This window comes from Zea mays, chromosome 1, assembly GCF_902167145.1.
Source record: "Zea mays cultivar B73 chromosome 1, Zm-B73-REFERENCE-NAM-5.0, whole genome shotgun sequence".
Classification (NCBI taxonomy): Eukaryota; Viridiplantae; Streptophyta; class Magnoliopsida; order Poales; family Poaceae; genus Zea; species Zea mays.
In genome coordinates, this window is record NC_050096.1 from 221,652,115 (window position 1) to 221,675,532 (window position 23,418).

The window sequence follows — 23,418 nt, forward strand, 5'->3', positions numbered from 1 at the left end:
AAAATTTGAATCGAAGACTCAGTTTGTACATAAAGAAATAAAAAAGACAAATTCTATTAAGAGGTAAATTGAACCAACTCAAAGTAGAAAAGTAGAAAGATAAAACGAACTAAAAAATATTTTATGGGGTTACGTGAACATTGTTTATATGTGAGGAGAGTAATTTAGACTTCTCCTAAGAAAAAAAGGATAAAAATGTTGAGCGGCAGCCTAACTTTGTGGAAGGACTAAGTTAAATACAAGTAGATTTCCATTACAGACATAATTTCCAGTTTATTTTGAAACGTTATTTGAACAAGAAAGCAGTCAAGTGAAGTATCTCACTTATACAAATCTGCCATGTTTTCCTCTGTACAGTCAATGGCAATCATAATAGCCAAGTAAATAAAAAATTGCAATATATTCAGGTACTTTACATTCTGTTGTATGGTTCCTCCTTCACAGATGAGCATATCACAAGCACACAAATGGCACGGCCAGCAGAGCTCATTAATAATCGGATGAAAGTGTAAAACTCAGAGCCAAATCTCCTGTTTCCATCCATGAAATCTGCTGCATTCAAACTTAATAGTTCTCTACTTGCATGTTCATGCTGTGTTATCCTTCACAAGTAGACAGTACAATCCAATGTACCAGTTACCATAAACTTTCAAAGCTGCAGAAATACACTATACACAATAGTTTGCAAGTTATTTATTTGCAGAAATCAAAGGGTCTTTGGCAGATCATATGTTTTCTTGAGGAACTTAGTAGCTATCTCGTCATTTCGATAGCATAATACACGCAATATTGTGTTGGGGTTGTCCGGACTCCAACGAGCAGGTACAGGAGGCATCGGGAACCTAGATGCGGTTGTAGGTTCATAAGATTCAGAAATTAGCTGCTTGAACCGTTCAATGAGGGTTTCTGTGTCTGTCCGTAGGAGTGGCAGAATGTTCTTCACCTCCGAGGAAGCCTTGCCAACTAATTCCTCAGGCAGCCCATCACAATATGACAAATATAAGCCTCTTAGGGCTCGGAAATCGTCCTCTATTACCTGGTAGTCCTGGCAGCTGAAAGCACGTGTCGGTCCACCAGCAAGAAGCACCAACAAGAAGCCATCAAAAGAGGCTTTCATCAATGCAGTTATGAGACGATTTTGCACTTCATTGTGCACTGTGTCAGATATAATCCTAAGGATAGGACCAAGCTCTTTTAACAAAGGCAGGATCCTGTTTGACGCAGGGCTCCCAACATAGAGAGTATTCAGGAGAACGTGGCTCAGATCATTGAACATCACCATATATGCAGTAGTCTCACACAGCTGTCGAATTCCTTCTTGGCAAGCTGCCTGGGATAGCCCAAAGTTTATGTTCAGATCATCAGCATTATCAGGCTGAAATAACTCAACTTTCTGCAAGCATTCTTTCGTCTTCATATGCAGGTTTTCAAGTTCAGTTTGGATGTAGTAAATGGTATTTATTCGAAAACATAGTCCACGAAGGCTCGAGGCTTCATTCCCAGTTGTTGATCCAACTTGTGATCCTCTCTTCATAAGAAACTGTGGTTTCTCGTTTTTCTTGAATAACTTGGATCCAACGTCACACCTTGTCAGATGAGGTAGCTGCGGAAAAAGGCTACTCCGAGTTCCTGTAAATTAATACAAAATGAACTCACCTGAATTACTTTGTGCAAGAACTGTCTTCGCAATATACTTACCGCAGCCCGATTTCACATTAGAGACATAATAATGTAGACATTTATCGAGTCCAGCTGTCAGATCAGCAAGCAGAGTAGAGCGGATTGGTATAGACAATCGTACAAATGCATCCATAGTTTCCTCAATTCTGTGCAGCATCTCCACAGATGAGTGAGCAAAATTATCCTTGTCCTTATCCTCTGGGTTCCAAGTCTGCATAGCAATTTACAAAACTAGTGCCGTATTATTATATCAATCCATTGCATCCTAGAATATTGCATATATATTACTCCATTAAAAAACATAAGGACTTTTGAGTTTGTTCCTAAGTCATACTTTAGATTTGTTCCTAAGTCAGAATGAAAAGAAAACAAGATCACCTGCTGTTGTAGCTTCTGGTCAGTCCAAATCTTAAGCCTGTCAAGTTGTTCTTTTGCCCATGATTTTACCAGATTATCCATTACAGTTCCAGCTTCATAACGTGGCATTTGACTAATCAATGACTTGCCACTATCACCAACGTCCATAGAATCTTCAATAGCAATATGAACTAGATCCTTTTCTAACTTGTCAGCCGCCTTAAGCACTTGAGCTGTATCTGGTGTGAGCTCTGTAAGCCCAACTATAAACTTTTTTAGCTCATTTCCAAAGCAACCATGAAGAGTTGCAACAGCAACACCTGCAGCAAAGGGGTGCCATTTCTTCAGTATTGGACTGTATACATTTTTCTCCTTAATAGCAAGCTCAGTTGTTTTCTTTGCAAGAATAGACAGAACAGGTGTACGATTTCTGGATGACCGATTTGAACCTGCCTCTTTCATTTTCTGCATGAATACACACACAAAAAAGCACTGGTATAAGTGTTGAAAGTTCAACCTCTAAAGCAATTTTCAGATAGTTATCAGCAGTATTCAATGTCTAAGGTTTCAGTCATGCTTTGCAGTATCTGGTACGTTTGGTGACAATGAGACATACAATCATGAAAAACATTGAACTTTGAATTACCCATCCATAAATAGTGAAAAAACTGAGCAAAAAGAGTCATCCTGTTTGGAACTTACTTGAGCAAAAGTAGTGCGGATTGATGATTTTATATAAGTTTCAATCCTGCTGCGCACAACATCAATATCTCTGTTTGTTCCACTATGGTATTCATAAGATACATCTTCAAAGAGAATCTTTGCAGCTGAGATTCCAATTGAAATAGTATATTGCATGGAATAAAGATTACTACCACCGAAAGTTTCATGGTATGCAAGCAGTCTTTTCTCTTCCCAACCCATTATTGAGATTAAAGTGGAGCTCAATACATCACAGTAATCTGGATCTTTGGTTATTTTAGCATCTTTTGCAACTTCAACTAATAGATTCTCTATAGCAGAAAATAACCCATTATCTTCTTGGCCCAAAATGACAAAATGGTTGAACAAAACCCAGGTAAAGTAAAGGTTGTGGAGCATTTGAGTGACTCCGAAAACAGGCCAAGTCTTCTTCAACAGCTCCATCATTTCATCAATCTCATCTACTACAGTGCCTTCCTCAACATCAAAGCAAGCTTCCACCAACATTTTGTAGATATGGAGATTAAAGGGAAAACCATCTGCCCAATGACACTCATTGGAAGTTTCACAAAGGGATCTACACGCAAGGGACATGACAGTGTTGTGCAATATTTGCATGGATTCTGAATTCCTCCCAGCTTCAACTTGCCCAACATATGCTTTATGTATTATTCGCTGCATTCTCTTTGCAGGAATGTCTGATTTCTTTAAAGGAATAAGTGGGTGGACCAGCACACCAGCCTCAAGAAGCTTGAAATTCCTCATCTGCCAAGCCTCGTACTCTAGAGGGTCAGGAAAATCTGATGCTTTACACTTCTGCAGGAACTCTAAGGGCAAAACCATAGATTCTGCAGGTCTGCCAAGCTGTTTCAAGGGAGAAAATAGACTTAAGTTAAACCTCTATGTTTATATGCAGCAGATATGGTTTTGTAAAATTGATATGAAACCGACAGTGACTGAACAACCACTGCCAATAGTACTCTCAAGTAATTTGTTTTCCTAAATAGAACGCTTAGTGCAGCATTGAAAATCATAGTCCTCATTTGCCACGTTTAGTGCTAAAACCCACAACCAAAAAAGAAACTCAGATTAGCAAGCATATCAAGCAACGCATACTAACCAAAAGAATCATCAACGAACACATACTAACCAAAAAAAATCATCAACGAACATCGCCTAACAGTCCAAGAAACGCATATCAGGCAACAATTATTGTAAGAATGCCTCGTAATACAAGCCAAGAAGACCATCCAAATGACTACTTGGGCACCATAATATGAAATAATTGGACATGTCACCAGAAGTACCATAATAACCAAATTTATACATCAAGCTGCAATTGTTTTTTTTTCTCGAACAGACAAGAAAATTATGTGTCATTTCATTCAGAGAAGAAAAGATAGTACAACACAGTGATATCTGATATGAAACATCCGTCCATAAAAAAAAGGATCATACTACACACAACCCGACTAGGGTTGCGGAGCACTCAAGGTCCTGCCCCTAGGAGTGGTAATGGATCACGATCCAAATGCTTCTTCACAAAATGGTAGGGTCATAAATAAATTTTAGTTCAAAAATGAATAGAAATAGGGTCCAATCCTAATCTGATCCGAAATCTTATAGTGTCAAATGTAGAGCCCATTGTCACCATAACACAGTCATTAGCTATGGCCAGTAGAACAGTCCCAAAGGCTGGGCAGGCCCTATTGAACAAACAAACGTCCGTATGCTTCTAGGTTTCCTAAGCTGCAATTGACACCCCCACCCACCCACACACAAAAGACTGTATTTAGAAGCCGAATGGAAACCCCTGGCTGCAATTGTTTGGCAACCCAGTCCTTCATTACTCAATCACACACGTGAAACACCCTGATGTGGAAGGACAGAAACATTAGTACTCGTCATTACTTATTCAGATACGGTCAAGTACAGAAAGGACAGAACATGACAACAAACAATTTGCCTCAATCGAGCCTGCAACCCAATGACAAACAAAACGACCAAGAATCAAAGCAAAGAACTTGTTACTGGTGTACTACCGACCGCACGGAACTAACCCGAACCAGCCGACAACGCAACAACAACCCCCGCCACCAAAAAAAAAAGCCTCTGATGAAGAAGTAATAAGCTGCATTGTCCCTTTCAAGAATCAAGAGTGTGTGTGGTGGTGGCCTGGTGGGGTGGGGGGGGGGGGGGGGGGGGGGACTAACCTGTCCGGCGGCGACGCGGAGTAGCAGCCGGCGGATCGTAGCGTCGGCCTGCTCTGTAACCCCCATCCGCACCCGCACCAGCTCCAGCACCGCCGCCCTCCCGACCTTGGACGGCGGCGAGGACCCGAGACCGAACGCGCCCTTGAGCTTGCTAGCTGCCGTCGTGGGCTGAGGAATGTAGGTGAGGGGCTTGGCGCCGGTGGCCCGTGAAGCGGCAACGAGAAGCTCGTAGGCGGTGACGCGGAGATCGGCGGCGGAGAGGGCCACTCCGAGGTCGGGGAGTGGGGGCGGCAGCGGCGGCGTGGCGGCAGCGGGGTCACTGGAGGTGGAGGAGTCGCGGAAGTGGCGCGTCATTGCCGCCATTCTCTTTTCTCTGCGATGCTCCCCCGCGTCGTCTATTTGCTAGGAGCCGAGGACCCTCTTGATTTAATTGGGTGCAAAAGAGCCAACTTAACCGACAAAAGCTACTCCAACTCACCTAACAAATTATCTTCCTATTTTGCGTTTTCACTTTTCCTATGTACTTATCAGTCAGTCGTCTAAAATTTCTGTTTCATTCACACGAGATGTGATCCGTCCATCTTAATTTAAGATTTGTGCATTTATTTGTTGGATTCTATTGCATTCAGCTATAATCCATGGTAATATAGAGCTGAAGGTTATCTCTAGTAAATCGTACATTTTTTTATAAGAGAAAATTTATTGCATCGAGATAATCATAAGTCATAACTCTCTTCAAAACAAAAAAACCGACTTATGTATCACGTAAGATATACACGCTCTAAACAAGACGAACAATCTAAACACTCTAGTAGTAATTAATCATAAGACTAGATCGTCACCTATAAGCCTAGGTAAAAAGCTTCCTAGCCACTTGCTTCAAACATTGACAAGTAGCCAAAACCAACTCATAAAAGATATGTTTTTGTAGCATAACTCAGGAACAGAACAAGTGAATAGCCGAACTTGCAAAGAATTTGTTATATTTTTACGTTTAAACACAATGTCATTTCTATGTCGCCAAATAGCCCGACAAACTGCTGCTGCCCCTAATAGCGCTAACAATTTTAAATCTTTACGGATCCCCTAGCCAAGAACCAAATATATTCGCGATACTATAGGGAGGATAAATATTTGTGGCTATTTGGACTATATGCCAGATGACCCACGCTACGTGGCACTCGAAAAAGAGATGCCTAATTGTCTTATTGTTGTGAAAAAAGCACACTTCACTCTACTATTCCAATTTCGGTTCGCTAGATTATCCTTGGTTAATATTACACCTTTTCGTAAAAACCAAAGGAATATTATTATTTTTATAGGGGCCGTTAGTTTCCATATTTTTTGTTAAGGTTGGGTACATCTAGGTGAATTAAGCCAAGATAAGTTGACTTCACTGAGAATTACCCATCTGATGACAGATTCCATCAAAATCCATCTTGTTCATCCGATAGAACTATAGTCATGGGGTTAGATCATTCCACGCTACTAATTTATATCCTATTAGATCTCTACGCCAAGATAGATCCATTTAGATGAAAAACCTTTCATTCCTAGAGTTTGAAATAGGAAAGGCCATTTAACATTGTCATAAGCTTTCTCAAAATCTATCTTCAAGATGACTCCACTCTGTTTGTTTCAAAGGAGTTCATGGATAGTCTGGAGTAGCTGTATTTTTTGTTTTATTATCCATTTATTTATGTACCGCTAATAACTTTCACATATGAACTCTGATTAATCTGATTCTTTCACCAAAGATTTTCTAAAATCAAACCATTCACATTATTATTATTATTTTCTAAAAATTAAACTATGCATATTAATTATAAAAAACACAATGTACTCATATTTATACTTGTTGTGTGATTGCCTATTGTACGCGTGCTCGTTGGCGACTGTTGGAACAGAGCCGGTCCCAGAAGAAGACCAGCCAGAGCCTGTCGACCAGGAGCCCAACGTCGAGGAGGAGTACGCGAGTGAAGGCAAGTCTCATCGACCTCTTACGCTGATGGTGTTTGCTCCCAAGTGAGGAAAATATAAAACATGGTAGACATAACAGTGGCATGTAATGATACACCTAATACTGAGTGAATGAGAGAAACCTTTGATTGATGCCTTGATGCATGTTAATTGTATAAATATTGATACATTGACACTTGATGAAACTAGATGGGGATGAAACCAGAGCAGCAGGGTAAGTGTTGGTGCATGCGCTACCGTGGTGGTAGACTTGCGACCGAGTTGCCGTGGTGACACCTCGGGTTTGCTGGTTCTGGTTGGTGGCTGCTCTGGTGAGCCATAAGGACCGTGTGTTGGGGTGCCATCTCACATAACTCATCTACAGTGCGTCCACACGAGCTTGTATGGGCAAGCCTTGGCCTAATCCCACTGGCTGGCCTGGTAGTCGCTCGAGGTGGACATGTTTTGGGTTAGGGACCCGAGTGGTCAGAACCCAGGGTTGTGGACGGCTATGCGAGGTTGAGCCATGGCTGGGTGTCGGCTATGACAGAACCGTCTTGGGATGGTGATGTGCGTGTGGGTACCGCGTACAACCTCTGCAGAGTGAATAATCCATTCGAATGGTCCGTGTCCTCGGTATAGGACATGTTATGGTGTGGACACTTCAACTAGATGAGCTACCTATTGGCTATGGAGGATGGTTATGGGTTTTACTTTTAGTTTGCACTCATTAATCACTTATACATTCAACATTTGTCAATGATTCATGCACAATGTAATTCCCTCACCGTAAGTAGGGGTGGGCGTTCGGGTTACCCGAAAATTTCGGGTCGGGTAATTCGGGTTTTTAAAATTTCGGGTTTTGAGAATCGATACCCGAAATTACAACGGGTTTTGCAATACCCGAAATTTCGGGTACCCGAAATTTCGGGTTCGGGTTCGGGTATTCCCGAACTACCCGAACTATTGTGTCACCTTCATAAAAACACATACACCCTATTAAATTAGTATAAAAATATAGTTTGAATAATGATACACATGGACATATAAAACACAAGCAATCTACAATCACAAGTTATGCACACATACACATAATTATAAATGTACAAATTAATAATTAAGCATGACATGAGTACATGACACATTAAAGTTCGGGTAATTCGGGTATTTCGGATACCCGATTGTGATACCCGAATTACCCGAACTAAATTCGGGTTTTGCAAGTTGCTACCCGAAATTCCCGAACAAAATTCGGGTTTCGGGTATTTCGGGTTCGGGTTCGGGTATTCCGGGTTCGGGTTTCGGGTTACGGGTTTTTTGCCCAGTCCTAACCGTAAGGGCGAGGTGGGACTTGCTGAGTACCTTTGTGCTCACCCGTTGATGATTTGTTGCAGAGGATCCTGACTTTGTGCTCGACGAGTAGCGCGTTCCTACACCCAAGTCCCCTGTGGTGCCATTGTGTTGTAGCAGACGCCATGTCCAACGAGGAGCTCGCAGTCGCGTTCTTCGCCACCACTATTTTATTTCTAGTTTCTATTATCGTATTATTAGAATGTACTAAATAAAAGGCTTGTATGTTATGGCACCACTTGAGCATGGTACTAGAACTCTGTATTCTAGTATATCTATGCATGTTTAGTTTCGGTCATTAGACCGAGACACTTCACGTTTCCACCTCCCCATGGAGGCTGCGGGCGCCGCGGTGGCGTGCTTCGGCGCGATGAACGCGGTGGCGCGTCCCACGGGCGGGTTGGTGTCGGACACGGTGGCGAGACTGTTCTACATGCGCGGGAGGCTGTGGCAGCAGGTGCCTGCGTGCCACGCCCCGTCCTCCCGACATCGACGTCACGTCCGCCCCGCTCGCGATGCCCACTCCCCCAACCTTGCTTCGACAGACACCGCGTCCATCCTCCACGGCGGTGAGACGACCGTCGTCTCCCCCCTGCCCCGCTCGCGCGTTACCCGGGCCCTCCCGCCCAAGATCGCCGCCAAGTTCCGCCCCCTCCCTTTAATCCCATCTCGATCTCGCCCCAAATGTGGTGTGAGCGGCCACTCCTCATATCCAGTCGTTGCTCTTCCTCTACCATTGCCCGCATTGTCAGTGAACTGGTGATCAGTGAGGAGGCGGTTACTTGGTGTCCGACGTCAGCGTGGCTGCGAGGGAAGGGGTAGCTCCAGCAATCTCGGCACGCGGGGGCGTGGACGATTTAGACACCGTCCTAGATCCGGTCGTTCGATAGATGGTTGGCACCAGCGATGGAGGAGCTTTCCTGAGTCACCGTCGTCGTTGGTGGGTGGAGGCTGCAGTCCAACTGCAGAAGAAGGCTTGGATTGTGGAAAGGTAGCTCTGCTTTTCATGTATTTTCCTAAAATGCCTAGATCTGTGATTTTGTTTGGTGATTTGCATAATTTCGCCCTATGTCATTGCTTACAAGAGCTGTGAAATAGTTAGTACACATGTAAGCATGAAATTCAATCATGTTTTCTATCTGGCCGATACATTTGCTGTTGTACACTCGATTTTTTATGTGCAGTCTGATGAAGTCTGTTTTAGACGTTGAGTGTTCAGTCAGAGTAATTTTATAGCTTTCTAGACTAGATATTCTAATTCAGTTAGATGATGCTTTATAGATATGCCAATTCAGAGATGGATCTTCATTTACAAAAAAGAGTTTGTTGACTGGAGGGAAGTATGTTCCAGTGCATCTTCGCTTCGAACATGTTTCAAGTATCTTATTTGTTCACAATTATGACATTTTTCATCCTACTAATACCATGTATGTTTTAGGATATGATAGCCTTTTTGTGTTGTACATATGATGGTCGTTGGAGGGAGAAAACTGAAAGGGACCATGCTCGTGAAAAGAGCTGGAGAGGTAAGTTTCGTCAGCATGGTCGAGTGATAGACCCTGAGGCAAACAAAAGGGATGAAAAGTGTCCTCTTACTCCTTTAGAGGTTGGGACTTATTTCCCTTTTGACTTTGTTTACTATAAACATTTTTTGAGTCTGGACCTCTTAGGATGTACTGCCACACTAGATCATTTTATGGGAGTCGAGTATTTTTTATGTTGGATAGACAGTTGCTTCGTATGCATTGAATCATGCAGTTCATGGGAGTCGAGTATTTTTTATGTTGGGCAGATAATTGTTATGGGTGCTCCACCTATCATTTTCATTGATGAAAGATTCAATTGCATATATATATATATATATATATATATATATATATATATATATATATATATATATATATATATATATAACGTTAAGGGTTTTAATCAAGATGACATCTCAAGACAAATTCATGTGATTGAAAATGTATTTTGAAGCAACACATAACCCTCTGGTCAGTCACTCAGTCCATCCAACAATCGAAGCGCATTCCAAATCAAATAAATGAAAAAGAATCAAAATGCCCACCTACGAGACGGCCAACCCACCAAAGTAGCAAACAATTGAAGCCCATTCCAAACCGTCCTCCCCCGAGTCCCCCCCTCACCAGTCCTGAAAAGCGGGCCCCCTTTCTCTTCCTCTTCCTTCCAGGAATCCAGGCGTCCTCTGTCCATGGCCTCCCATCCTGAGCACCCGGCGGAACCGCGAGCACCGCCCGCCCCAACGACCATAGGCGATCTCTCCGACGACCTCCTGCGCGAGATCCTCCTCCGCCTCCCTTCCCTTCCTTCACTCGTCTGCGCCTCCCTCAGCTGCCGCGCCTTCCTGGCCGCCGTCCGCTCCTCCCGCACCTTCCGCCGCCGCTTCCGCGCGCTGCACCCGCCTCCTCTCCTCGGCTTCTTCTTCGACCCCGACGGCAACGAAAATCCCACCTTCATGCCCATTCGCCGCGGCTCCGACCGGGGCCACGCGGCCGCCGTCCGCGGCCTGGACGCCTTCCTGACCCGCGTCCCGCACGAGGACGACGTCTTCCCCGGGTGGCAGATAATGGAGTGCCGCGGCGGTTGCCTTCTCCTCCTCAACTGGAGAACCAAGCAGCTCGCCGCCTACAACCCCCTCACGGGGGCCTTGGATCTCGTCCCCAAACTGCCTGACGACATCTGCAAAGGGCACCGCGGCAAGTTCATCTCCGGTGATTTTTTCCTGGTAGTCCCCGACGACGAGGCTCCCGACAGGCGTTCGTTCCGCGTGGTCTCCTCCTGCCACGACAAGTACCGGGTGCGCGTCGCCGTCTTCTCGTCTGCCACCAGGAAGTGGCAGATTCTCCCCTGGTCGGAGCCTGTGCCGACACAGCCGGCGAGCGGTAAGTACTGGCTTCTCTCGGGGAGGCAGGTGAGTGGGTTCCTGTGCTGGTCACACCATAAGAATGCCTACAAGGTGTTGCTGGACACTGCGACCCTGCAATTCTCCGTCATCGATCTGCCGTATGGCTTGAGTGGGCAAGGCCACCTCTACAGGACTGGGGATACCAAGGATGGGAAGCTCTGCATCGTTGCCGCAATCGATTTCTCGCTGTTCGTTTGGTTCCGGACACCAGACGCTGGTGGCATTGACAGGTGGGTGCTCCGACATGTATTGCAGCTGGAGGATGAGGTTCTTGAGGCCACCGAGGGCTCACGGAATGAACTTGAACAGCTTAAAGTGTTTGCAATTCTGGACGGCATCGTGTACATGACGACATTTGAGACGTTTAGAGATGCTACCTTGCCTTGTTGGTACCTATCCTTCTGCCTGGAAACAAGGAAGCTGGAAAAACTCTTCTATGTAAAAGCTAATGGCCATGCTCATCCCTACTTCATGCCATGGCCTACTGCTTTAGTAGGTAACAATTTGAGCCCCTGACTAGGAGGAGGTGCTTGTTCAAGTGAAACTGGTTACAGTAACATGTAAGTTTCTTGTTCTGTCTAGACTCAACAGTTTGTTCACTTATCCTCTTATATACTAGTAACGGGTACGCGCTTTGCGTGGTAAATGGTATGCAATATTGTCAGACGATTAAAGCGAGGGAGATTTTTTAAGATGATACAGAGCATGAAAGACAATTTAGAACACAACAGATTTATATAAAATAAAATATAGTTAAAGTGAGCATTGGCAGAAGGTAATATGTTTGTTGCAATATTTGAAGCTACCTTGTTATATTTATATGAAATGTTTTTAGAAGAGTTGAGCAGTTATATATAATTACATAGAGGGCATTCTACAACCTAAAAAGCTGCTGATAATCTGAGAAAATCTTCAGTTTTTGGAAGATATGGTGTCCGGCTTTTCTTTGATGCACAGAGGTCCATGTTTGAACCTGTATAGTTGAGAAACAAATAATTTTAATGTCTTCGTTTATGGAAGCAGAAGAGAAAGGGACAGAATTGTTCAGCATAAATGGTTATCACAATTAATTTCTAGTTTCTATTTACATGTATATGTGGTATTAAATTTTGGATAAGTTAAATATGGGGAAAAATGTGTGAAAGAAATATAGTTTTGGATAAGTTCACTTTTGTAGTCGCAATAATTACCAAACAAAAATGAAATGACGCTTTTATAATAGATAGAAAATAATACATGTAGGATATTGTATAGCAAAGTATAATTTTTTGGGTGGAGATTCAATTGTAGCTGTTGGACCTTTTCCCTTGTCGTCAAGTATTACATCATGCTGTATATGTAAAAATTATTTATAAAGAAGTGGCAAGAAGGTGATGGTATTTGTTAAGTGTAAATGAAAGTGTGAAGCAGTATTATCTATAACTGTCTATTAGTTATAGGTATCGAAAGATGGATAGCTAGAAAAGGAAGCAATATATTTTGTTGGACAATCGAATTTTAATAAAGTGTTTGAATATGAAGTGTTTGAATATGAAGAGAAGATAGTTTAGATTTAATGAATGCTATCATTCATGATAAGAATAATTTATGTTACAATCTGTTATGGAGTAGCATGTTGTTGTAATTTTCTTCAATCTCATCTTACTAATATTATCTGTTACATATGAATTGTGCATATGGAGTAAATGATGTGCGTAGAATGGAGTGTTTTCAGAGCATTAGACTGTGTATATATAGAGCAAGTGTTTGTGTGAACGATCATAGTAATCTAGTTTAATTACATGAAAGTATTGTGGTAGGTTAATTAAACGGAAAAGATTGTAGTTGATGATATATTATTGTGTTGTGTGATCTTAAAAATAGGAAGAATGGTGTTCTGCTGAAATGCTAATTTCGATTTCATTTGGTTTAGGACATTTGTGCCACTATAATTAGTGTCTCCTTTCCTAGTGTGGTGGACTTGTATAGTCCATCCCTTGCAGGCGCTCATCTTCTTTTTAATATAACAGGCAATTCTCTTGTCGGTTTAAAAAAATTATGACTAGATTGAATTTAGTTCAAATTGAATAGAAACAAAATAGGAAAAATGGGTAGGAAGAAAGGAAATTATAATGTTTCATTAAGCTATTAAGTTTGAATAGAATGTTCATTATGCATTCAGGATTGCCTGGAGTAGCAGTTGTGTAGGTCCTAGTATGTGTTACTGCTAAGCATAAGAATGGATTTTATTATAATTTATTAAATAATATTATGGAGTTTTATTTTTTTTGTTGCATTTAATTGTGCCAGTATTATCTGTTGTATGAAATGTTCATATGGAATAACCGAGCATGTGAAGGATGGAATGAGTTAAATTTAGGAAAAAAAATAAATATGGTAGATTAGTGAAACAAAGAAGATTGTACCTCTATGTTTCCTTTGTCGATATCGTCGTTTTCTGCATCAGTGATATCCAAAGTTCAGCTAGGCGCTAGGCGGAATCTAGGCGGTGTCCCATTGCCTAGCGCCTAGTCGGGAGTACTCGGTCTTAGGCGCTTCTAGGCGCTTTTCTAGGCGTTTTGGCAATATAGCCATAAATTATATATATATATATATATATTATGTATATAACTATATATACATATATAACTACTATATATGAGTCACAGTAAGTATAAAAAGAAGGCTAGTAGACATATCTGATTCCTAGCTGAGCTTACTCTTGCATGTTCCTAGCTCCTGCAAGGCTGCAACACATTTTGACAGCTAGTAGTTAGTAAATTAGTCAATACACAACTAGTTGTTCATCAAAAAAATAGAAAACACTAAATTGTGACTTATCTGGATGATTTCAACAACCTCCCATTCATGAGCAGTTGAGCACACCATATCAGCAGCTGGTAATTACAACACAAATGGATATGACAGTAATACAAGTGCAGAACACAATTTATAAATAAAGTACAACACAAGCACATAGTTCTTAGTTCAGGTCTCACACAAAAGAAGACACATAGACACAAAGTGACACAGCTGCAGTTCATAAGACCAGGGCATCACAAAAGGCTTCACTACTAGATGGAGATGGTCCAGATCATATTTCATCTTCACTGTAGCACAAATCTTCATCTTCATACTCTTCTTCTTCAGACTCAAACTCTTCTCCTTCATAGAGCTCTCTCACTCTTGCACTTCTACGAGGCTCAAGCTGTTCTTCTGCTCACACTGCCTCTCCAATAACAGACCAAGGTATCCCTGTACCTTCCATCTCATCTTCCTCCCCATCTCTAAAGACAACTTGTGCACAATCATCTCCACCCTCTTGGAGAAAACCTTGAGCTTCAGTTGTATCACTAGACAAGAGAACATCAGTGATTTTCTTTGACTTAATCTTTTCTCTGTTATTCATCAGCCTGTTATTGAACTGAATATAGACCAACTTGTTGAGGCGGGTTGTAGTCAGCCTATTTCTCTTCTTAGTGTGTATCTATAAATTAGAAACAAAAGCATTTTCAATTCTGAAATTTAATCATAGTACTGCTGAAATGATTAATAGATAGGTACTGACCCCTTCAAACCCACTCCAATTTCTTTCACAACCAGAAGAGCTTGATGTCAAAGATAATATCCTTGTAGCCATCTTCTGTAAAGCTGGTGTTTCAGTTCCATATAACCGCCACCATGATGCTGAAATAAATTAGAAACACCTCTATTAGTTTAAAAAACAGCAAACAGCCATGTTAGAAAACAGCAAACAACCATATAATAAGTACCTCTACCTGGATTGTAATCATAGTTTTGAAAAGTTCTTGCAAGCTTCTTGCTAAATGGTCCTTCTCTATTCTGAAATTTTTTCAATTCAAAGTTGGCAGCCTGTTCTTGTTGGTCCTCATCATGATAATAAAATTGCTCGACACAAGATATGAAGGCTTCATTCATTTTGGGCTCATCAAAGATTGATGGGTTAGCATAGCTATAGTGTGGATTCAGCAAAAAAGCTGTCAAATGCAATGGATAATCAAGTCTTCCATTCATCTTCTTCTCAATTACAACCATAACATCTTTGAATCGAGACTCAACATTGCCAAAGGCCTCTTTGACCTCTCTCTTTGCCTTTAGTAGCTCTCCATAAAGGAAACCCATGGATGGCTTCACATCCCCATCAACCAAACGGAGGACTTTGACCAATGGCTCAAAAACAGCCAACATTAGCTTCACATCCTTCCAAAAGGCTGGACTCAATATAGTAGCTGTGGCCTTTTTCCTTTCTTTGATTTCACATCCTTTAATGAGTCCCACCTGCTATGAACCACCATCTTCCTTAACTTGTCCTTCTTCTCTTGCATACTGTTCAAAGTGAGAAAGTATGAAGCAAACCTAGTCACTCCTGGCCTCACTAGCTCTTTCCCCTCTGTGAAGTATCTCAAGCACTCCAATGTTCTTGTGTGGCCATACACAAATATGGTAAATGACTTTGGTTGGTCAATCACTTCCTGAATCGAGGCAACTTGCCAATTCCTTGGAGCATCAAGTTGATTGTGTGAGCTGCACAAGAGGTCCAAAATATTTGTGGTCTCTTCTCAAGCAATAGCTTCTTTGCTCCCATGTTGTTAGAGGCATTGTCAGTGACTACTTGCACCACATTTTCTTCACCAATGTCTTCAATTGCTTTGTCCACTAATTCAAAAATGACTTCACTTGTATGTGACACATCTGACATCTCTTTTGAGCTGATGAAGGAGGTTCCATCAGCACAATTAGTGCATATATTCATTATGCTTCTCCTCTTCCTATCTGACCAAGCATCGGTCATAATAGAGCACCCATTTTTCATCTTCTCGGCTGCAAACACTTGGTTCTTTCATATTCTTCTTCCAGCCAACTACCTCGAAAGGCATCTTGAGTTGGAGGTGTAAGTCCTGGTCCAAATTGTCCAATTGCTTCACACATTTGCTTGAACTCATCATTGTCACATGCATTGAAAGGTATTCCTGCCAATGATTAAAAAATGAAGTCTAATTAGTGTTCAGTTCATGAATTTTAAAATGTGAAAACAGCATCGTATACTAGCAATTTACCATGATTATAGGCCCATCTTGCAATAAACTTGTGCACCTCATGCTCTCTTTCTTTCCATAGTTCCTTGTTCAGCTGCTGTTGTTTTAATGAATCAGCCTTGGTAGGATCAATAGCACGTGTCCATTTGTCAATTGGCCCTAATTTGTGAGGCTGTGAGCTTCCAACACAAGTGACTTCTTCTGACTCCTCTCCAACCATAGATACATTCACTTCCTCTCTAAGTTCTAGCTCACGAACAATCTTCTCCTCCCTCTTCCTTTTTGTAGCCTCTGTTGCTTTCTTGCACTTCTCTTTAGCCTCTAGAGCCTGCAGTGTTGCAGACGTGCATTTCTTCACATTCTTTCCAACATGGGCAAGATGCTCCTTCAACCTATAAATCCCTCCCCTCATCTCCTTGTCACAGAACTTACACTTCACCTTGTCTTTGTTGTTAGCATCAACAAGAACACCATATTCCCATCCAACATCATCTGAATTTCTTTTTAGGAGATTCGCTCTAGCTGCTTCAGTTTCAGAAGGTGCAGCTGCAGTTTTTGATGACATCCTTAATCCTTTCACTTGTACACCGCAGGCTATCCTTTCTCTTGACCGCAGGATCTAGAGGCTAAAAGCAGGGGAGGAAAGCAGGGGAGGCCAAGTTAGCAAGGGAGCGGCTGGCGGAGGGGGATGAGCAGGGAGGGGAGCAGCCGGCGGGGGAGGAGAACTCACCTTGGGGAGTGGGGTGGCCGACGGGGAGGGGTGCGGCGGCTAAACTCTGGCACTGGCAGGACCGCAGGAAGCAGGGCCAGCGGGGACGAGGGAGGCCGGCGGCTGAACTTCCTCCGGCGTGGGATAGCGTCTGGATTTTGCCACGCGGGGAGGAGGGATGCCGAGCGGGATAGCGTCTGGACTCTGGATTTTCCCGCGCGGGAGCAGGACGGCGCGCGCTAAAAATCGACGCGCGCTCCCGCCGCCCGCCTACGCGCCTGCCTACGGCGCCTGCGCGCCGCAAAATCGCCGAGGAGGCGCGGCTGAGCGCCGCCTAGGCGTTGCGCCCGCCTAAACGCCGCACAGCGCCCTAGGCTACACGGCAGCCCACCGATTAGCGCCTAGGCACGCCTAGCCGTCGCCTAACCGCCGCCTAGCCGAACACTGGTAATATCAATGCTGGTTGGTCTGTGAATATGGAACAGGTGTGATACAAATAGTTGTTAGTATAATGTGTGACTATGATACATTTTAACATGGATGAATATATATATATATTCAATAAAAGAGAGTTAGTACGGTTTTGTTGTGCCGTCATTTGTTGGATATAGAAGCTTCTTCACAACCTGCAAAAGTTAATTGACACATTATTTCAGTTCGAAGTAATAGTGCGATATGTATGTACTGTATTATTTTTTGATTGAAAAAAATATCCTATAGTTGTTGAAGTTGTGGATAATTTTTCTAGAGCTGTAGATGGAGAATCTTCAAACAACTTCAGTTTTGATGTGTTCGAAGGTGTTGATGGTCCTTGTTGCTCAAGATTTTGAGCTTGCACTGGTAAAGTTGTTGTCTTTCATGTGCCGTAACAATGGAGTTGATTCGCAACACGTTTGGATGGTTGTTTTGTTGGAAAAAGGATTGATCATCAACTGTGACTCTAAATGTAAATTTTAGGGATATGATTTGTGCTAGGTCAGGTGGGATAGGTGAATGCTCACTAACGCCTCTTAAAATGATTTGTCTTGCTATGTTATTGAAATAAAACATTTCTGCGGTTTTTGTCCCGTCAGATGCTAGGAATTTCAGCTTGTATCTGATGTGCAAAAGGTATTTTCTGAGTAATTAGTACAATATAAATTGTATGGTGCATACATAGATTTAACTATTTGTTGACACTAAGGAATTTCAATTATAACAACCGAAAATAAAGTACTTAGTTTAGAAACTTACCTAAATGTATATTTGTCCCAGTTACAGTCATCGCAATGATAAACTGTATTTTGTGGAGTTGACGCTTTAACGCATTTTGTGCAAGCTGGATACCACCATTTGTTTTTGACCGGTATTTCTGTTATTGTGACAGTACATTCATATCCCATCTCCTGTGTTTTGGATAGATGTTTAAGTTGATGAGAATTAAAAATCATAAGGGAATATAGTGTGAGAGAACTTACCGGGAAATCATATGGATTAATTCTTATAAGGTCATAAAGACTCTTTGATTCAACTGCTTCTTTGTGTTCAACTGTTGGAGGATGATTTAAAGCATGGGGAAGTTGTAATGCAATTGTTCTTGTCTAGGATACAGAGTATCGTATCACTGTATATGTTATTTTTATGAGAAGAGGGTATTTGGTTTAATAGTTTTTGCACACAGTTTTTGTACCTGGTATGATAAGGTTCTGCTTCTGGAATTGTAGGATTGAAGTACCATCTATAGGCAGAGCCACCACTTAAGTAAACACCTGGTATTTGTAAAGGAGAAATTGTTAGAACATGTAGGAGGTAGTACAATTTAAATAATCTAATTTAGTGTTAAATTTGTTTTGTATATGTATATAAATGAGGCATACCTTTGTAAAATTTCGGCAAGCATCCAACAAAAAGCACGATAATTGGTTTTTTGTGTTTGGGTCGTACACATCATGAAGGCTGAATGATGTTGCTTGGTTTGCCCATAAAGTGATCTTCAAAGGTGTGTAGCTGTTTTTTTGTGTTTTGTTAGATGTTAAGGTACATGTTTTTCTGTTATATAAAATACGATATCATTAAAGAGAGGGTTGCAATACCTGAGATCTTCTATAATAATGTTCCTTGTCAGTACTGGGGTCAATTGGCTCTGGATATGTATGAGTGTCAGTTCATGGACCTAGATTATGACACCAAGGACATCTGACACCAATTTTGAAGTTAGAATATATTAGATAAGTGAACATAAGCCATGAGTAATAGATAATATATTCTAAGTCGTTGTGTAATAATACATAGAAAGTTTGGTTTGGTCTGATTATTAGATTCAATCTTATCAAACGGTGTAAGTCGATAGACATATGTTGGAAACACCGTTGGAGGGTTTATGACACGTTTTACGATGGTATGGAACATGAATTGGACCATCTTGTCACCATCGACTACTTGGAACGTGTTTTTGCTGCGCAAACTCTAAATCTGCTGATATTATAAACTCATTCCTCTTCAATATCTGGTGCTTTTTGTTTAGCTAAGTTTGCTGGGATTTCAGCATAGATAGCATTGCCCTGTCACAGCATGAAATTTGTTAGGCGAGCCAATTATATATATACTAGCTGAGTGCCCGTGCGTTGCAATGAGAATATATAATATCAGTATACTACGATAACTTGTATACAAAATACGTGTTATACTGTTATGAGAAAATATTTCATAATCAATTTGTGATCCTAGCCATACATAATTTTTTTTATTTTAATCTAGTTGTTTCACCACTACATTGCAACCATCAGTATCATGCAGACTTCGATATATGCCACGATTTGTATGGTCTCATCATTGGAGAGCACGTTCCACACATGCCAGAAGAAATTCCCTCGTACATCGTTAGTCATCAGACACACACCACCATACACTCTTGCTTAAACAAAAAGGTAAGTGTGTGTGTTTGCGAAGAGAATTAAAGGCAGGCTGGCACAAAAGCTACCCTGACGGTGGCGAGGATGACGAACTGGTCACTATTGTCGATCCTCCTCTGCGTCACCTCCGACGCCAAGATGACGCCACAATCCTCGATATAATAGTCGTCGAACGCACGCGACATGGCGAGTACCGATGACTCTTGGTTGGGCTGCCAAACGAAGTGCACCGCGGGCTCATCAGCGAGGTAGTACCCCTGGCCGTTGCACCATCGGATGCACTACTTCACTACATACATCATGTTCGAGGACACTCACACAACGTCAGCAACGTCCATCGTCCCAGTGCATAAGAATTCATGTCCGATCAGTAGCGACTTACGTGGCAGGTTGGGCTTCAGGTGGACGATGAGTTGGACGGCGTGATGGCGTCGTCGTCGGATGTGGTGTCCAGAACAACCCGAGAGTCGTCGACGTTGGCGACAACCATGAGGCCCCCCTGCTTAACGATGGACAGCGCGGTGCAGCTGCTCTGGACCGTGTCCAAGCGGCGGCTTCGCGGGAGCTTGTCGTACACAGCGGCACATGCGACCATGTAGGACTGCTTCTAGAGGTCGAACTGACAGTCGCCAAGCTTCTTCTCGTCATCGATGAGCGACGCCAACACGAGTGCCTCCTGCTCATGGTGTTTGTTCGGGGTTTCAAGTAAGAAACATGGATTCATGTTTGGCGTTGGTTTATGAAAATGACTCACAAGTCTGATCCATGGAAAAAATATTACGAAGAAAAAATGTCACGCATGCAAAAAAAGAGAATTTAAGTGTAAAACATTATTCAAACAAAAGAAATTGCATGCAAAGCTCTTCTTTAAATAATATTACCTCCATAAAAAAATATAATTCAAGAATCTCGGTGATACTTATCTACTACTACACATTGTGCTAGGGTAGCAAGTGAGCTTGGTGAGAGATGTATTAGATGTGTTTCCTATCATAGATGTAGACATAAACACACATGTGGTGTAGCGGTAGCTACTCTTGGCCTTTGCTTGAGAGGTCACAGGTTCAAATCCCTTTGAGGATATGTGTGTTTTTTTAATTTTAGCTAGACGTGGGCTGTACGGGAGAATGGGAATGAGAATGAGCTTTGCGGGGAGGGGAGAATGAGAAAGACAGAACAAAGAATGATGGCAGAACATGAGAATGACAGAACAAGGAATGAGAATGGTGGCAGAACAGGAAGACTACTCTTGCAGCCTTAATAAGTAGTAGATATATATACACATTGTTACTGGCAAAAAATGTATGTATGAAGATTAAAGGTTGTGACTTGATACCTCTTGATCAGATAGAACCATATCAACATGCTGCAGTGGAGCGTTATCATTAGCACCTCGGAAAAGCCACTTTCTGGTCACACACACTTGAATTTTTGCAAGTTTCTTGTGCGGTTCTAAGTCAGTTAACAGTGTATAATCCATTGTTCTGTGTTTATTAAGAGAAAACGTTATGCTTAGAAAATAAAAAAGTGATATAGAGTTAACCTGAGTTTAATAACTTATGAATGTGAAAAGCGCTGACATATAATTTGATGTAATGCAACTAAATTGGCAATTGTATGTGTTTAAAGTAAATTAGTTGTTAATAATCATTGAATAGACAATAACTAGATTTTGGCAATTGTATTATTTTAAGAAACTATGTGTAGTAGAATATGAGAGGTGTGTATGTTAAGTGAAATAGACTAACGTCCCGTTTGGGTCATTGGAATTGAATTCCATTCTAACAATAGTAATTTAGACATATATCAATTAAATTAATTCGGTTTTATGCAAAATATATCAATATACTATTATTAGCAAATTTTTGGAGGTATTTATGTACTATATTTTTACTATAGGGGAGTGAGTCGAAGATTGTGTTGTAAGTTAGAGAGTAGAAACCAATTCTAGTAATACATAAAATCATTTCCTATCCTCCACCCCATGAATTTGAGATAACCTTATATCAGAACTTTGGAAACTGGTGGAATGTCAAATTCCAAGTTAAATAGGTTACTTTATTAAGTGAATTCCAATTCCTCTAAAATGAAGGGATCCAAACGCCCCATAAGTATAATACAGTATGATATGCAAAACCTTATCGTAATATGCAATTGTAAGATATATAAATTTATAATAATACATAATGTACAGATTATGAGTATTGTTAAGGGTTATGAGGACATGACAGTAGCATTAGTGGCAATGCGACTGAATATTTCTTTGTAAACTATATTCTTCGTCTCCTTGCTTGACCTTCCATTGTCGTCTTCAATCAATATTTTCAAACCTTCTTTGGAAGTCACACGAGATACATCAACATAAAGCTGCCCATGGGTGAATACAAGTTTTTTGAGGTAAATACCTACTTGTGATAGTGTTTGACCTTGACTTTTGTTGATTGTCATATCATAACAATTTTTTATAGGATATTGTCTTCTTTCTAGCACCAAAGGAACTTTGATTGTTTTCAGTGGTAGACATATCCTGGGAATGAGAACAATTTTTCCGGTATGTGTTCCGGTTCTTATTTGAGCCTCTAAAGTCATGTCTCCTAGAGCGGTTATAATGAGCCTTGTACCATTATATAATCCTCCAGATTGATTTAGATTTCGAAGCAACATAATGGGCACTCCCTTTTTTAGCAACAACTTGTGCCGTGGAAAATTGTTGCCATCTATTGAACTTAGAAATTCAATCGGGTACAACAGATCTAATGTCCCTCCCACATTTGATTATGGTGCAATTCTGTCACAACTTAGATATTGTCAGTGAATTACTGGAATGAGGTTGACAATATGGTGGTTAATTAAGTCAACTACATCATTTGTCGGTGTTAACATAGCCCGCTGACGTAGGTAGCTTGGATCACTGTAGTTTTCTGCTAATTTTGGATATACTTCTGCAATAAAGGCTAGAACCTGATTTTTTCGGGCGTTAATAGAAATTCATCAGGTATTTGTATCCAAGTAGGTTTTGATTCACCTGGTCTTTCTGTAGCTGGTATAGTACCGTTGCCAACATCTAAGATCCATGCACTGAAATGTGCAAGTTGAGTTCGTTCGCTTTTTGTTAAATGTGTTGAACAAAGTCTCATGTTTTATGTAAGATGTAAGATTGTTACTGAACTCCAAAGCGGTGAGTTAGTTATAGCAGCATTAATAATTTGTGCCTGAGTGCCACCTTCTATTACATGTAGTATTTGTCTAGGATCGCCTCCTAATACAATGGTCTTACCACCAAAAGGAAATTGAGCTGCTTGGGCAGAATTCAAAGAAAGTAAATCATGAAGAGAACGATCTAGAGCTTCGAAAGCATGCCTATGTGTCATGAATGTCTCATCCCAAATTATTAAAGAAGTTGCCTCAATCAACTCAGCAAGCTTTGAACCTCTTTTAATATCACAAATTGATGTTTCATCCAGCTCACAAGGTATTTTAAACCTTGAATGTGTTGTGCAGCCACCTGGAAGGAGTAGGGAAGCAACACCTGAAGATGCAACTATTAAGACTATTCTTTTTTGCGCTCTCAAATGTGTTACGATTGCATTCC

The 23,418-nt window shown here is 41.4% G+C and overlaps 2 protein-coding genes and 1 pseudogene across 2 annotated transcripts; 1 reads left to right on the forward strand and 2 right to left on the reverse strand.

Moving 5' to 3' along the window:
* Positions 1-253: 253 nt before the first annotated feature.
* Positions 254-5,482, reverse strand: LOC103643310 (Retinol dehydrogenase 13). The gene is made up of 5 exons (XM_008666463.4): positions 4,953-5,482; positions 2,740-3,603; positions 2,059-2,502; positions 1,699-1,891; positions 254-1,629 (listed from the first exon to the last, which is right to left on the reverse strand). The coding sequence occupies exons 1-5, from the start codon at positions 5,313-5,315 to the stop codon at positions 707-709; spliced, it is 2,787 nt and encodes a 928-aa protein (XP_008664685.1). The 5' UTR covers positions 5,316-5,482; the 3' UTR covers positions 254-706.
* A 4,854-nt stretch (positions 5,483-10,336) lies between these two features.
* LOC100282786 (F-box domain containing protein) lies at positions 10,337-11,830 on the forward strand. Its single transcript, NM_001155692.2, has one exon. The coding sequence runs from the start codon at positions 10,477-10,479 to the stop codon at positions 11,704-11,706; it is 1,230 nt and encodes a 409-aa protein (NP_001149164.2). The 5' UTR covers positions 10,337-10,476; the 3' UTR covers positions 11,707-11,830.
* Positions 11,831-11,947: 117 nt separating this feature from the next.
* On the reverse strand, positions 11,948-21,306 carry LOC103643313 (uncharacterized; annotated as a pseudogene).
* Between the last annotated feature and the right edge of the window lie 2,112 nt (positions 21,307-23,418).